At 33.8% G+C, this 15,661-nt stretch overlaps 1 protein-coding gene across 4 annotated transcripts in view; it reads right to left on the reverse strand.

The window, feature by feature from the left end:
* LOC123540704 (RNA-binding protein 24-B-like) overlaps window positions 1-14,520 on the reverse strand; it is a 46,344-nt gene extending 31,824 nt beyond the window's left edge. For 3 of the 4 annotated variants that reach the window (XM_045325941.2, XM_045325939.2, XM_045325938.2), the window contains exons 1-2: window positions 14,115-14,519; window positions 12,843-12,940 (exon numbers count right to left, since the gene is read on the reverse strand). In XM_045325941.2, the coding sequence (XP_045181876.1) occupies window positions 12,843-12,940; window positions 14,115-14,193 (177 nt within the window). In that variant the 5' untranslated portion in view covers window positions 14,194-14,519. Of the gene's footprint in view, window positions 1-12,842; window positions 12,941-14,114 lie in introns of all 4 variants that reach the window. The other variant, XM_045325940.2, reaches the window with a different exon arrangement.
* Window positions 14,521-15,661: the final 1,141 nt, after the last annotated feature.

The raw sequence follows: 15,661 nt of genomic DNA on the forward strand, positions 1-15,661 counted from the left end.
AAAACACTTGTATTCTTACATAAAAACAATTACTCTACAGAATGAACTTATTGAAGCCATGTCTAAAAGATCATATGCCGCGCTAAGTCATATAATTGAATCAGACGCTGTAAGTTTAACCTCTGTAATATTCTAAGTGTTATTACCCTCAATGAAAAACATATATCAAAGTAAAACACAAAGCTACATCTTGACCTCCATGCTTTTAAGATCAGGGTTCTCTATAGACGTGTTAATGATTAGAAAGATAAAATGTGTTGTGTTCATAATTTTATGGTCAGTTGTTGAGTAGTTGCTTGTTAATTTATAGTTTTGATGTGATACATGCGATTTTAATGAATGAGGCAATGAGTCACATGACTGTTTTAGATTATGTCCTTTTTTAAACATGTTTCCAAGTCTCAGTTTTACTGGATAGTAATTTCCCACTGCGCATGTTTAAAGAATCTTTCATTTCAACAATCATCATCATCATATAGTAATCAATAACGATAAATATTAGATATAACCATCTGAGTCTATTATAACATTCGGCCACCTCCGGCGAACAAGATTGCAAAGTTTATATTTGATAAAATTGTACAAAGTGCCCGATAATATTAAAAAAGATAAACTGTACCATTCAACGAAAAAGCTTTTGGGAGTAGATTTGGGGAAACATTTGGATTTATAATGTCAACATTTAAAAAACTTAAATCGCATGTTTTTGGTACTCGTAATGTCGAGATGAATAGAGATAATTTGGTCTGGTCTGCATTTTTAGGAATAGCTTACCTTAGTACATAAGACACCGTGGCGTTCGACTGAACTTATACATAGTGGACACATGACCGGATGTGTGGCGGTATTTGTGACCGGAAGTATGCGCAATGCAAATTCTTTATTATTTGTGTTTGGTCTAACGTCACAATGACACAATTACATGTTATGTCGTGACTGTACCTTTTTATATTTGGGGTAGACCCTATACACCCTCCGGCATTTTTTTCAAACGGATTGAATCGCCGACCTTCTGTAAGCCAGCATGAAAGTATTCTAAACCCTAAGCGATGTTTCGAACCAACTGCGGGAAGGAGCACTCAGCCACAGAGGTCTCTATGTATTGCGATATTTTACCTGTAAGTTGCTGAAAACAGTGCTGAAATATACAGCTTATTACAAGTGTTGCGTGGTTCAAAGTGTTAAGTATGTATAATGGCAAAAACTCTTAAACATTATGTAAACACGCCCGCATAATATAGAAACAAAATCAGATAGTATCTGACAAAAATTAATCTATTATTTTGATAGAAACTCAGTTTACTTGCGGGGATAAAATCAACAATTATTACAAGTATATACCTACCATCTTAGACTTTATAGGTAGTTCATCACCTTTTAATCAGAAATGCTAGGCAATATATCGGCCTATATACAAAAACCAATGACCTGTGTCCTAATGGTACTTTGGCGAACAGTTAAAAAGGGTGGACACAAAGATAAGACTTGTTGTTTTTTGGGCGGTTGGTATATTTTCTGCATATCTACACTTACAGCTGTAGAAATGAAAACAGCCTTTTTGAAATACTAGAATTCTGATGTCGAAGTTTTGAAGAATAAAATACAATGCAAAATAGTAAATAAGAACAAAAGAATACCAGTCTGTTGTGGGACTAGATCTATTTGACCAAAGTCTGACACTGCACTATTTTTGTTTCTGTCAAGCATTTGTTATGGAGAAATAGTGTGAGACATGGCGAGTTTATATGAGAGAACATCTGGAGAAATGCAAAAATATTCGAAGGTGGGAGAGAGTGGCGCCTGTTGAAAGATTCAATGCGTATGTCCATTGTTTTGATAAAAAATGAGAGTTTTGCCGCAGGTTTCATCTTGTATGTTTATCGCATGTTCCGCGTCAATTAGGTGCACGTAGTAGATTATCAATGCAGGGGAAAAAACAGAATTGATGAATCATTCATTAAAAGTACCACATAACTGAATAATTTCGTTGATGGTCAGTAATCCGATAGTCCGAAAGTCTATCTACCGAAAACCCCGATAGAAATATAAACTTCTCCAAACCCTAAACTGGAATGAAGAAAGGACTAACCTGCTCCAACACCTCCGACCCTATATCGCCGCGATTTGTTTACGCCCAGTAGGAATTCGAACTACTCATATAGGATCGGTTGTGCATGTTAGACGGTTTGACCTTTGGACATGTGGCTGGTCACCATTGAAGTTTAGATTCACACAGTTGTAAAGGTCCATTTAAACTTCACAAAATATTCTTTAGGAAAAAAATGTTTAAAACATTGATTTAACACATGCTGCTTTATTAGTCTGCCGGATGATTGCAAGATGCGAGTCGAATAAACGTTTTCCGCATATTTCACTCTCAGTTCGCCAATATTTCTATTCCTCATAACCTCAGAGGGAAAAACGCCTGCGATTTTATGACTTTCTTTAACTGCATGTAGTTCGTTAATTGGAGGAAGAGATACGATCTTAAATCACAGTTGCCGAACTGATAGACAAAATGAGGGAAAACCCTGGTGCAAAGTAACTTATGTTCCAATATATTACTGAAATGATATGAAACTGCGTTTTATGATATACATGTAAAATTATTTCCGAAGGCTGTTTTGCTGATACATTATTTTGACACTTTTTCTACTGCTGAAGTAAACGCATGCTTTGTCTTTCAGATAAAGAAGAAATGCCACTGCAAGAAGCCATTCTGGATTGAATAAATGCTGTTGTTGCCGTCGGTCATTCCGGGTAGAAATAAAGACCATCCTCTTCTTACCTAACGCTGCATATTGTGCATGGATTCCTACATTGCTTCAGCACATTTTGAGTAGACGGTAATTTATTTCAAAACCTCTCTTTACATTATTTGAACACGATTTTTATTGACCTTTAAAAAGCCTCTTAAATACCAGAAGGTTAATCGCGTCTCGCAATTATTGAAATTTTACCTATAATTGCTTTAAAGTTTTTTGGGCAAATTTAATCAGTTCGGTTCTCCATTTACACAAAAGTATTATTCCATTAAACAGCCATTAAGGCCTATGAATGAATGTATGCAAATTTATACATTGGTGCATGTATGTATGTATGTAATGTGACCGGGTATTTAGTTCATTTGAAAATTGAGCGTACCATTTTTATTGCGTAAATTCTCAAAATGTTTAACGAATCATCATCTCTTTGAATGACGTAAAGGGGATGTAAACTGTTTCAAAGCCTCTCACAGCAATAAGCAATAAAATTAACACTGTATTTATTATCAGTATATTTATAAAAAATTTAAAAAAATCAGGGGCAAACAACTTTGATAAGCAAACGTCCAAAGATGTCGTTAATAAAAGCACCGCCTGTCCTACAGTGTTGTTGCTCCACTTTATGACTTTTTTGCCAAATGATTTTCTTATTTTTTACGTTGATGTCATAAGACCAATAGAGTAAAAAAAAAACATGCGTTTTGATCTTCTACATAACACAGAGGAAACGTCATTAACCAAACTCGATCAATAGACGCTTTATGACAAATTAATGTTCAGCTCTCTGCTTGAAAAGAGCAATGAAAATATTCGAAACATCTATTAGGGAAGTGACTTATAGACTATTTCTGGCGTCGTCAAAGTGTCCGTACGGTGTTATTGTGATGTTAAACATAAATTAATTCAAGATGAGATCAGATTAGACTGCAATATTACAACGTTAATATCTATACTCGACAACGTTGATAACGCTAGCATTTTCTTCTGAGAGGGAACTCAGAGTTGTGCAGGTCTTCAAATATCGGTAGGCAAAGATATGCTGTTGTTGCTAAGGGACCAGATAACACAAACCCGCTTGTCCTTAAAAACTTACAAACAAGACAGCTCCAATTATAAAAGTTACTTTTCAAAAATCATTAATTTCAGGCATATCACGCAAACTTAGCAAATTATGTTTCTTCCCTTAATGGGTCCGCAATGAGAATCGCCAATTTCCGTGTTTTTACGTATTCTCCGTATGCATTTTCGGCATTCTCCGGTTGTTTAATATGAAAAATAATGTTCAGTTGTGGCCGAAGGGTGCCGAAATCGCATACGCACCGAATGTAATTGCTTCGTATCCATGGTATCAGCTATTTGACAAGTATAGTATACTTGAATTGCTTTTTTCGAAGTATAAAATGGATTGGCGAAATTTTCGTGTAAAGAGAAATAATGATGTTTCATTTTGTTCGTGAAATAAGTATTTGCTAGTCTTTCACATAATTGTCTTATTTCAATGTCACGCAATCTTTTATATGTAGTTTTGTGCAGTGTCTCAGTGCTGGTAATAGAGAAAACTCATTAGACAAATTTCATATTAAAGAAGCGACGTACTTCAATTTAACTAATTTGCACGCTTAATGTCAAGCAATATAGTTTCTTATTAAATATGCAGTCTCCCTATAGATTAGTCTTTGTGCTATCTCCAATGTTCTATTTAAATACTTAAAACAGTGTTTTCTAATAACAGATTTCCTAACTTCAAACCTTTTATTTGTGGCACCATTTTTGACGCAATTACTTTATATTTTACCACTTTTGCGTTATTTACTTTAATCTTATAAGACGGTGTTAATAATTTACGAATTTTGTTTTAATGATACATTCCACTTGAAAATTTCAAGACGTTTGTGCACTTGAAAACTTTAAATAGCTGGTAAAATACAGTCTGTATGTATGGCGTTAAAATTAGCACAGCCACAGGGGAATGTTTGAAAGGATGGATACAGGCGGGATTCACAGATGACCTTGTGCTTCTGAATTCGATCCTGAGCTTTGTCCTCTTTCCCAAAATGAAACATAAAGCACCCTTGTTACCGGCTGAAATACCAAGCGGTGACTTAAGACTCACTGGAGATTGACTAGGGCAAGATATTGGTGACTGATAACAGTGACTGACTTACACTTACGAGCGACTGACTCACGTGAAACACATGAAACGACTTACATCCTTGTTTCTTTACTCGATCAATTCAATTTTGAAAAATTATCAGAAAAAAATTACAATCTATATACAAATGTGGAAAGTGTGTTCGAATGATCGCCTGGTGACTATCATATATCCATGGGAAAATGTTTCCAAGTAAAAAATCTACGGTGATACAAGGCAATGACCTTCCGGACGTGCTGACAATTATTACGAAAACATAACTTGATAATGAATTTATAATGTTAAAGCTCAGAAATAGATTGTATCGAAAGATTCTGATTGAAATAGCATGACTACAATTTCATATCATGATATACGAAGAGATATATGTATTTTATTCACCGCTGAAGTATGTTTTTACAATTTGATAACTACAATACCACTTCAGCTTCATATAATCGATTTAGCGAAGTACGTACTTTTACCCCTCAGTAAATGGTATAACAGAACAATTCAATTGTACTACTTTGCGGAAAATACTAAAGATTGTCTATTTCGCACAAAGACATTTAATTTCAAAGTTGAACATAAGTTTCTATTATTCATATTTATAACATGATTAATGGGGACAATGCGATGTAATTCAATGCATCAATAACTGTATGTATGCCACTTCAATGACACATCGTAAAGTTATAATTCTGTTGAATTGAGTCTTTTGTTGAAGAGCGATAAACAAGATGACTTTTCAATGGCAGTTTCGTCTGTCTCCATCATGTGACGACATGTATTTGTTAATTTGTTTTTCAATCAAGTGATATACATTATTGTGCGTAAATTTCATGGCAATGTAAAAGTTTATGTGTTTCAACATGTTTTATGTTATAATTTTGAATCATCATATTGCAGAAATGAAACGGAAGCTCATGCAATATTTAACGCCTTCTACGTTAAAGATAGAAACGCTTTTCAATAAAAAGTACAGAATCAGCAGGTCACTTAACCATTTAAATATTTGTACAAAACGTATAAAACATGCCGAACGGATGCAACAGTTATCTGCCCGTGCTTAATCTGTTCAATACAGAGATAATTTTTTGGTAACGCTAGAACTCTTTTTAGTGTGTAACCGCTTCATTTTCCGAAGAACCGTACAGACAGTCTCAGATTCTCAGAAATGCAATCGGAAACAGTGAAATATCGCAAAAAGAAGCCAGAATAAATATTCTCCCTGAACCGTAAATATCAGGCTACCAGTTCCGATAACTGGGTATTAGATGCTTCTCATATATAACAGATGGATATTTAGGAGGCTGGAGGTCACGTCAATTTTACGATCCATTATCAATGTCGGGTCAGGTATTTTCACGGAGATTTAATTCTCACTGATGCACCGTCTGTTTATTTAGGTATCATTAGTGAACTTTACGTTTTTTTATGATCGCAGGTGTTTTAAGTGCATTTAAAAGAAATTTGATATTCGCTTCCTTAGATAAACTTAAACTGATGTTTAATGAAAACCTAGTTTGAAGGAGACAACCTTGAGAGCAAATAGTTTGCTTTCGTCTGAATTACATTTTAAGCTAAATTATATGTAAAATGTCATTAAAGAAAACTGACGGTCAAATTGACACCATATCTCAGTGCTTTTAAAATTGCAGTTCACATGATATAACAGCCATGTTCATGATATGATATATAAGCGCTCACAGGGTTAAATTTATGAGTCATAGACGATGAAAAAGAACGTCCTCAAATCTACCCATCAATATTTCAATGAAATAAACATATTTAAGAAGAATTCCTTGGTATCTAAGATACATCAATGGGCTTACATCATTTTGAAAACGGTTTCTTATCTTTGTGATTGTCGAGATAGTGTTATTTTCATAAGCACATTTAAATTTTGAAATTCAATCGGGGACCCATATTGTCGAAGATGGCATGGCGTTGGCTGTTTTCTTTGATAGCAACCTATGAAAATCGTGGTCTTTTTTGTGTTAAAATCTACAGGTTACGCGAAATGTGATGATATTACGTAAACAAAATGTTTTACACGCTGTAGCCCAGGTTTTGTTGATACTATGTCAGATTCTACAGATTAAATTTGTAGGTAATCTTTTAAATCTTCAAGAAGAAAGTATAAAAAGTGAGTATTTTATTAGAGGTGCATTTTTAATTACTTCAACATCTCTCTAGCCGTTATCATTCATTTAAATTAGAAAATGCATGTGTTGGGTTTCGTGATGAAGTAAAGGCTATTTTTCTTTATTTGCACCCTTCTCCTTCCAGAGTTATGTGGTTCTTCAGGAATAAGGCGTTTCTGAAAAACTCAGTATGGCTTGACTGAAAATGGCAACGCGGTTTGGTTACTTCTGTTGAAACGTGAAACCGTCCCCTCAGAGTTTCATAAATAAGATTCAAAGAACATTTACAAATAATTTTGGAATTTGGCCCATATATTCTGACTGATACACAATACATTTTAATATGTAATACGAAAAGCCATGAACTATTGTATTTATACACCTAGCATTTAAGTCTGAACAATGTTTACATACAGACAGAATATATTCGATTAATCAAGATATAGCAAGAATCTCGTGCTGCGCGGTAAGGCCTTGCCTGTATGCAACATGGCCCAGATATACACTGCCGCTCAGCTTGAACTTTCGGATCAGTCAGCTGTTTGATTATTCCAACTAAATATTTGACCTACAAATTTAAGATTTTCAGACTTGATAAAATCTTCATGAAAACGCCATTTTTTCACTTGGAGGTACACATAATACTATGTTATAGATTGTAAATGGTGTTAAGATCAGAATCTTTGATAAAACAGGTAAAATTTACGAGTTGGAATGCATTTGTTGGTGGGTGGATTGTATATCAGAAAACTACAATACAATGTAAATGGTTCGCAGATCTGGGTTTGCTATTTACTTATGTTTGAAGTTCTCTAGCTATTTTTGGGTCAGTTAAGCTGTGTAAGAAAGAGGATGAGTTCTTAGAAACTTCAATTCAATGCAGAATGGCATCCGCTCAAAATTTCATTCAATTTTAACCTATTTATTGGCTCGTTAACAACAAAATCGGCACTTAACCATTAATTTTCTGGCGAATCCAGTTAATTCTATTTCATTTTGTATTATGAATCTAAGGAATCCGGGTGAACCAGGAATAATAAACGGAAGCTGAAAGCTCGAATCTAACCGTGCAGCAACGTGATGTAACTAGACCTAACTGAATTAACTATCTATGAAATAATTATATCCTAACAACTCTACCGCAGGTAAGTTCTTATGCATGAATTTTTGGGGGCTTTTTAGTCTTTACAGAATTAAACCCAGAATATTATGTGGAAGGTATATGTTTCGACGTTATGCCCCAACCCGCCCCATCTTTAAAGGTCATAAGAACCTAAGTTCAGTTCTGGAAGACATATGTTATGAATATGACTGACTCGTTTTGTGATGATAATTAAAACTTTTAACAACATTATATTTGATCATGGAAACTATCTCACGGAAAATTCGTTCTGAAAACTAAAATATTCTCAATACCTGAAAATAAACAAGCACTGGAATATAAGAAAGCAAAATTCCATCTGTCGAGTACTTTTCTTGCCCCAAAATTAAGAGGAATTAGCAAAACTCTTACGGCTAATAGAATGCCTTGCACTTCACTTCACTCTCGTTTCTTGTTTTGTTTATGAAAAGTGTCTAAACTAGCCTATATGGTACGAAAACAATCTGTAATGAGTTATATCATTTGGCAGGAGGTTTCCAGGCAAGTAAACATTTTACCAAAGGTTAAAATGGCAAAAATCCTATCCTTGTAATAGGATAAATGTCTGTAGCATACATGTTATTGAAGTTCCATGCTGATTCATTTGGTTCATGTTTAGAAATGTTCGAGTGACACTGGTGACGAACTTGGATTTAAAGGTTATTATATAACTGGATGACGTGTTTGACCTTGTTTAATTGCTTTAGTTTATTTATAATGGAAAAACAAGTATTAAGCTTGAGAAAAAGGATCAGAGAGATGGAGTGGAAGGAACACACAGAAGCAGAAGGGTCACACAGAAGAAGCGGAAGGGTTAGACAGAAGGAACGGAAGGGTCAGGCAGTAGGAGAGGAATATCCAGACAGAATGAGCGGAAGGGTCAGACAGAAGATGCGGAAGGGCCAGACAGAAGAAGGTCTAGACAGAAGGACAAAAAGAATCAGGAGAGAAAGGGTCAGACGGAAGTAGCAAAAGGGTGAAACAGAAAGAACAGAATGGTCCAACGGAAGGAACGGATAAGTAGTGGGTCCACCTGTAGAAAGGGGAGATAGTAAAAAAAAGTATGAGAGCAAAGACAGAAGTTGAAAAAAGAAACAATAAAACACACAAAAAAAAACTTATCAGTACTTGAAAAGGGTAGAGGAAAAACAAATATCTTTCGGTCAACGAACAAGGTTTTTGAAGATCATTAATTATCAAAAGAGCAAAACTGTACATTTTGACGGGAACAACAACCATTTAGTAACAATAACAACATGTTCTGTCTATCTGATCATCTTTGTTACCCTATATTTCCTATAATCCAAAATTCCATATTAACATTTTACGACATTTAAATATGCAATACGGTGACTAATCGTATTTTATATGGGAGGAAAAGTGAATAGCTTACAAAAACATGAAAATATTGACATTTTATTGTTCTTTTACTTGAGAATGAGAATGTATCGTAATTCGTTCTATGGTCCCCCGGGCAATGTCGTAAAATGATATACAAATATTATTTTATTAGGTATTTATGACCGCAAATTGACATAGTTTGATGGAACGATCAAATGCTTATATATACATTATGTCTGGAAATAAAACTTATTTAATCAATTAATGCTTACGGTATTATAACTACTTTATCTTTAATTACAAACCGTCATTGAAGCTATTGTTTTCTGGCAAAAGCATTTTCTGGAGTGTTTAGCTTTTCGTCTTTGTAAAAAGCATTGAACACTTGTATTAATTAAGGAAGCATATGTAGACGAAATTTATGTTCCCCATCAAAACAATAGGAGCATCAACAATTGAAGAATTAAAATCAACCAATGGCTGTCAAAATCTAGATGTTAAATCATGAAAACTTATCTTGTTTCTTTGTCTATATGTTAAAATATGGAGGTCTACTTTAACATTTAAGACCCTTCTTTCTTATGGTTTGTTTACAGAAAATCCTTCTATACCCTTTGTTACGATTAAAATGTAATCTATATTCGACCATTTACGACTTTCAAACTATATTATGTTTCCCATTCTAAAAACATTTCAAACGGGTGGTGATTTTTATTATACATCCATTTTGTCACACAATAAGTGTTGTTTAGCTTTTCTCTTGTTTTGTTAAAAGGTTTTTCGCCTGTCAAATAACCCCTTACAAAACTTTTGAATACCCAATATCGATGTCTGCTTTAAACGTTTAAACACTGTGTTATTTTTTTTCTACTAAATCATTTCAACATAACGGGCGTTTTGTGCTTAAAGTTTTAAATTTCGTAGTTGCAAAGTTTAACACGCAAACAAGCTTTAAAACGTATTTTGAAAAATGTTTGTGGTGTAGTTTAACTGTTTTTTCTTCGATGGAAAAACAAAGCTTTGTCAGTCCATTATATACATTTTAACCTGACTCACGTAAAAAGTAGTTACACATTACACAATTCCCCTTAACCGACAAGCATGTGTCATGTTTGTTTGAACAGTGGTTTAAGATTTATAGTTTGTTTCTTAAAGTAAATAATATAAATGAGCTTGCTATATCCGTTCTACATAAATTTCACTTTTCTGTGTGCAATAACTTTGTAATAAAATGTTTCGAGGTTGAGACAATAAAGTTTGTTTTTTAGAATACGAAATACAGACGTCCAAAAAAGAACTCAATGAATGTAAATTAGTCACATCAACCGAACTCATTATAAAAATGTTTTAAAACTCATCATCAACACATTCATTTACATGGAAAAGTCGTTCTAATTATTATTTTACAAGTTCGCTTGAGCAAAAAGGGAGGTAATTCCGATCTTTTTCGTCAGTTTGTTGGCAGGGGCCGTTTAATCTGCAAATTGTTAAGTAACAAGTATGCATATTATCATTGTCATATTTCAGTATCAAAAACATACACGAAAGTAAGTAACAGGATCTTGAAAAACGAGGATATTCGTGCATCTCATAAACACGTGCAGTCGCCAATATCATGCTAATATCCTACATCTTTTTTTTATAACAATAACAATTTTATATCAACCTTTTATCATAATTTATAAGTCTAAATTCCAAAAAAATACAAAAGTAGAATATATTGCCGCCAGTATGATTGGAATTTTACAACTGTATACTAAAAGAAATATCGTAAAATTTCACTCACGGCGCTTTAATAGCTTTAACACTTATATTCTCTTGTTAGATGGTAATGTTAGATTATCAGCGAAAACTGACTGCCTTCACAGCATGATTCCAACATATTCATGATAATTATCAATATTACATAGGTATAAAATGTATTTTAAGTACTTTGTGCAGAAACATGCAGTGTGTAAATGTTTTTGGAAGCATTCCCATGTCAGACTCTGTTATTTGCAAACAAAGATGTTTGGAGTACATATCTTGAACCACATGTTTATGTGTAATATGTCATTTCGGCCTTGACAAACAGACAATTCCTTGGACGTGTCGGTAATAAGTCAGTTCGACCACCTTTACCACTCATAGTATGTGTCATATAATATGTAGTGTATATGTAGTATCCTTTGTTCGTTTTTGCTCAAAGATAGATACGGTTTTGAGATTATTGGAGCTTCAAAAAGTGAGAAAAAATAGTTCTCCCGACACCCATTATCAGAATTATGTTAAAAGACATGTGTTTGTGGTTTTCACATTTTCGGCTAGAGAGACTTCAGGAATGAGCATATGTGGTACTCTGTACATCCCTGGCATATTTCCTCTGAACGAAACCATATGTATATGAGAAACAGCAAGTTCTGTTGAAATACCGCAGGGTCCCTTAGTGTTTATGTACTGACTGATGAAATGTGGGTCTGTTATATTACTCAACGATGTTCGACCTTTGCAGCCTTAAAGCTTAATTGAACAGTGTACATGTTTTAATTTATCACATTTAATTTTTCAGGGCCAGGTGCGGAGCTATAAGTTAGTGTGTATCTGTAAAAGTCTTTGTGTATATATTCAACAGTAAATGTTTGATTTCCGTAGAATTGTTAATGCAGTTGCACATATAATAATTTGTTATAGCGAAAATATATGTGGTGATGTTGGGCATTTCCGCTGCAGTTTTTTTAATACGAACACATCTATGCAAAAATATATTCTAAAAGTCAAAAGAGTCTGTCTATTTCCAAACAATCAGAAGCATCACTGGTATATAAATGCAAAAAGAAAACAAACTCACTCCACTCGAAGATATAAAAACAAGAGTGTTATATAGAAACCAACATGTTTGTCAGTCTGGAAGACAGAGAGTATATTTGCAAAAGAAAGAAATTAAACTCTCGGAGAACAAGGTGAAATGCATGCAAACCAGTGACCAAAAAAAAAAAGGATCTAATTATCTACGAGAAAATTCATATACTACTGTAAACACGAAGTATAAAAACGGAATCACCGCAAACACACGCCTTACTTACAGTAATGGCACGGATTGTAATCCATACTTTTTTTTTTTTACATTTTTTCAAATTAATATCCACGAATATTCTACTGCCATTTTCAGACTAACTTTTCTCTCACATACTTTTTAAGAGAACAAAAACACAAATAACCTTCTATTTCAAACACCTTTTTCCCCAAAGGAGAGGGGAATCACATTTTTTCGAAGATTCAGACTTTTCTCCACTCTTATGCAAATGATATGCAAATTAGCTTAATGAATATTCACTTACAAATCCATATCCTCGACTCTTTCCTGTCTGTCTGTCCGTTATCACAACTGCTTCTTCTATGTCTCCAAATTTGTCAAAGAATTCTCGTAATGATTTGTCTGAAATCAAAGGACAAACACGGTAAGTGAAATCAAAGGACAACCACGGTAAGTGAAATTTAAGGACAAACACGGTAAGTGATATTATTCTTAAACAATTAAATGCACGTTACACTAACAGTGATGCCATTTCAATTTTGACTTTGTCTGAACTCCTAAAGAGAAGACTATATTAGCTTTGAAAGAAAAGGCTTTAATTCAAGGACTTGTCCGTGCAGGTTACAGACCTATTTAGTGACCAGTTCTATGGTTCCATTCATTTAGTGACCAATTTTATGTTTCTATTAAATCAGTGACTAGATCTATGTTTCGTAATTCTGAGACCAAATACTTTACTATCATAGAACAATTTAACATTAATTTCTTAGCAATGTTCATTAACACCCTTATATGTCATTACAAAAGGTGTAGCTTTTATTACTCGAGGAAACCTTTAACAGTATCTATCATGGAAGAAGAAAGATGAACAGTATTTTTTTCTCTCGAACATTTATACCACATGTATATTTATTCAATATTCCATACATACTTGCAGATTCTTAATGCTGAAGGAGCCCAACAGCTGCCATATCTTTATTTTATTAAATATCTCTTAATTGTGCTACTTAAATGTAATTATTTTTGTGAGTAAATATTGTTCCTTAAGACTTAATAGAACACTTCTCCACTTTTATCAGTGTTGTTTCAATAAATTGCTAAGATATATACTGTCTAATGTAGAACTGGCAATAACTATTGTCAAAGTGTGAGAAATATATGCTGTTAATTTGGGGCTCAAACACGGGACCCCTTGCTCACAGGGCAGCGTACACATTTTCTCCCACTGTAAGTCCTACACCATAGCATTTTTGTAATATGCAAAGGGCATGCTGACTTGCAGTAGAATTTATATCGTACCATTGTTTTGAAACCTTAATGCTGCATTCCTTTTCACTTCAAAGGAAATAACAAAAAAAACTGAGCAATTCGTTGTAAATGTACCCTTAATGCGCCAAAACGCATTTAATTGCTTGTTTACATTAAATAAAATTACCTGCACCTGGGTAAGATTGTATAGCTGAAGCTGAATATCCGTGATACGTCACCACAACTACATGTATTAGTACGGCGGATTGCGTATACAATCAAAATAGAAAGAAGAATGAGTTACGGTAAGTAAAGAAGTTGTATTTACCTGTGGTGTGGTATGGAAGTCCTCCTACAAATATTTTAGTGAACGTCGTGTCTTTCTGAGTGATAGATGGAGCTGCCATTGTTAACTGATAGGATAGTATACACACGTACTAAAAGAAAACTAAAGTATTAAATACAGAAAAACGTTTAAAATTCTTTAAACTTCCTATATAAACTTCATTCGTGTAGACTTTAAGATTTTCCCAATATCACGTTAACACGATATAGTTTCACTCTGTGTATTGAACGTTTTACTAAATCTAATTTATAACGTATGAACAGCTTTTTCTTCGTATTTTTTAGTTCCAGAATTTATTCACTAAGTTGAAGTAAATGTGTTTAACAGAACTAGAGTGTTATATATCCTGCCAGCAGAAGTACGGTAGCCTCACTGTGCTTAAGTTTATTGATAAAGGAACTATACATTTTCCACTACAAAAGAATTATCGGGTTTAAGCTAAGCTCCGCCCATTTTACCTACCCTCAAAACGCGAGGTAGCGCGCACTCTCCACGTGAAAAACCGTTATCACCGCCTCCTGAAAGGTTGTGGCCCCGCCCACATATACCACACTTGTTTTAACACTATGTAACGGCAAATTTGACTGTTAACGTTTAACGATGTACAAATTATTTCAAATTAACAAAGCTTCTCATAAACGCAACTTAAAAACTTGATTTTGATAGGGGAAAAAGCTAATATCACATAATATATCCCTTGACAAAAAAATGAGCCAGTGACATATATATCAAATGCCTTATTATTCTGATATATTACCATAATCTCTTATGGGACTTTCGTATTATTAAAAGCTTATGTATCATTACAGAAAAGAAAAGTTCAAGAAAAGGTGATTTTAGCGATTTAGCGATAGAAGTTTGTGATTTTTCAAAAAGATTGTGCCAAAAACTAAGAAGATTACTAGCTTAACGATTTAATTCAGGATTTCATTAAACAGAAAGTTTTTAACAGAATGTAGAAGTCTGACAAGACGTTGTACGTATTCTGAACTCCTGTATTAGAATAACTAATATTTAAACTTAAATACAGTATTTTAACTTTGGATTCGATGCAGTTTGCTTTACCCTTCTGTTTAGAGCCAGTGGCGAACATTTTTATAAGTAAAATAAAATAACGATCCAATTTTCTTTAGTGTATGTGCCATTTATGATACTGTATGGTTAACAGATGGAATGACTCTCCGACCCCTATTAAACTAGTTACATTGGTAATGAATGGGATACTTCAAGGGCTTTAACATAAACAAATTCTTCCACATACATAAAACACTTACTGATATTAAAAATATCAGACCATTTACACTAATAACGTAAAGCTGTATATACTCTTTACATTTAAATGTATAATGTTGGACGGTCAGTGTAACCCATGATAAATGCAACTCGTGCATTGGTATAGAAAAGAATTAACGTGTCTGGGCGTTCAAACCAGATAGAATATCGACGAAACAAAGATGGTTATGAAAGAGTCTTGCAGTAATTAAGTGTAGTAGGGTCTATTGTAATATCTTAGAACATAGAATTCTATC

This window comes from Mercenaria mercenaria, chromosome 16, assembly GCF_021730395.1.
Source record: "Mercenaria mercenaria strain notata chromosome 16, MADL_Memer_1, whole genome shotgun sequence".
Taxonomy (NCBI): domain Eukaryota; kingdom Metazoa; phylum Mollusca; class Bivalvia; order Venerida; family Veneridae; genus Mercenaria; species Mercenaria mercenaria.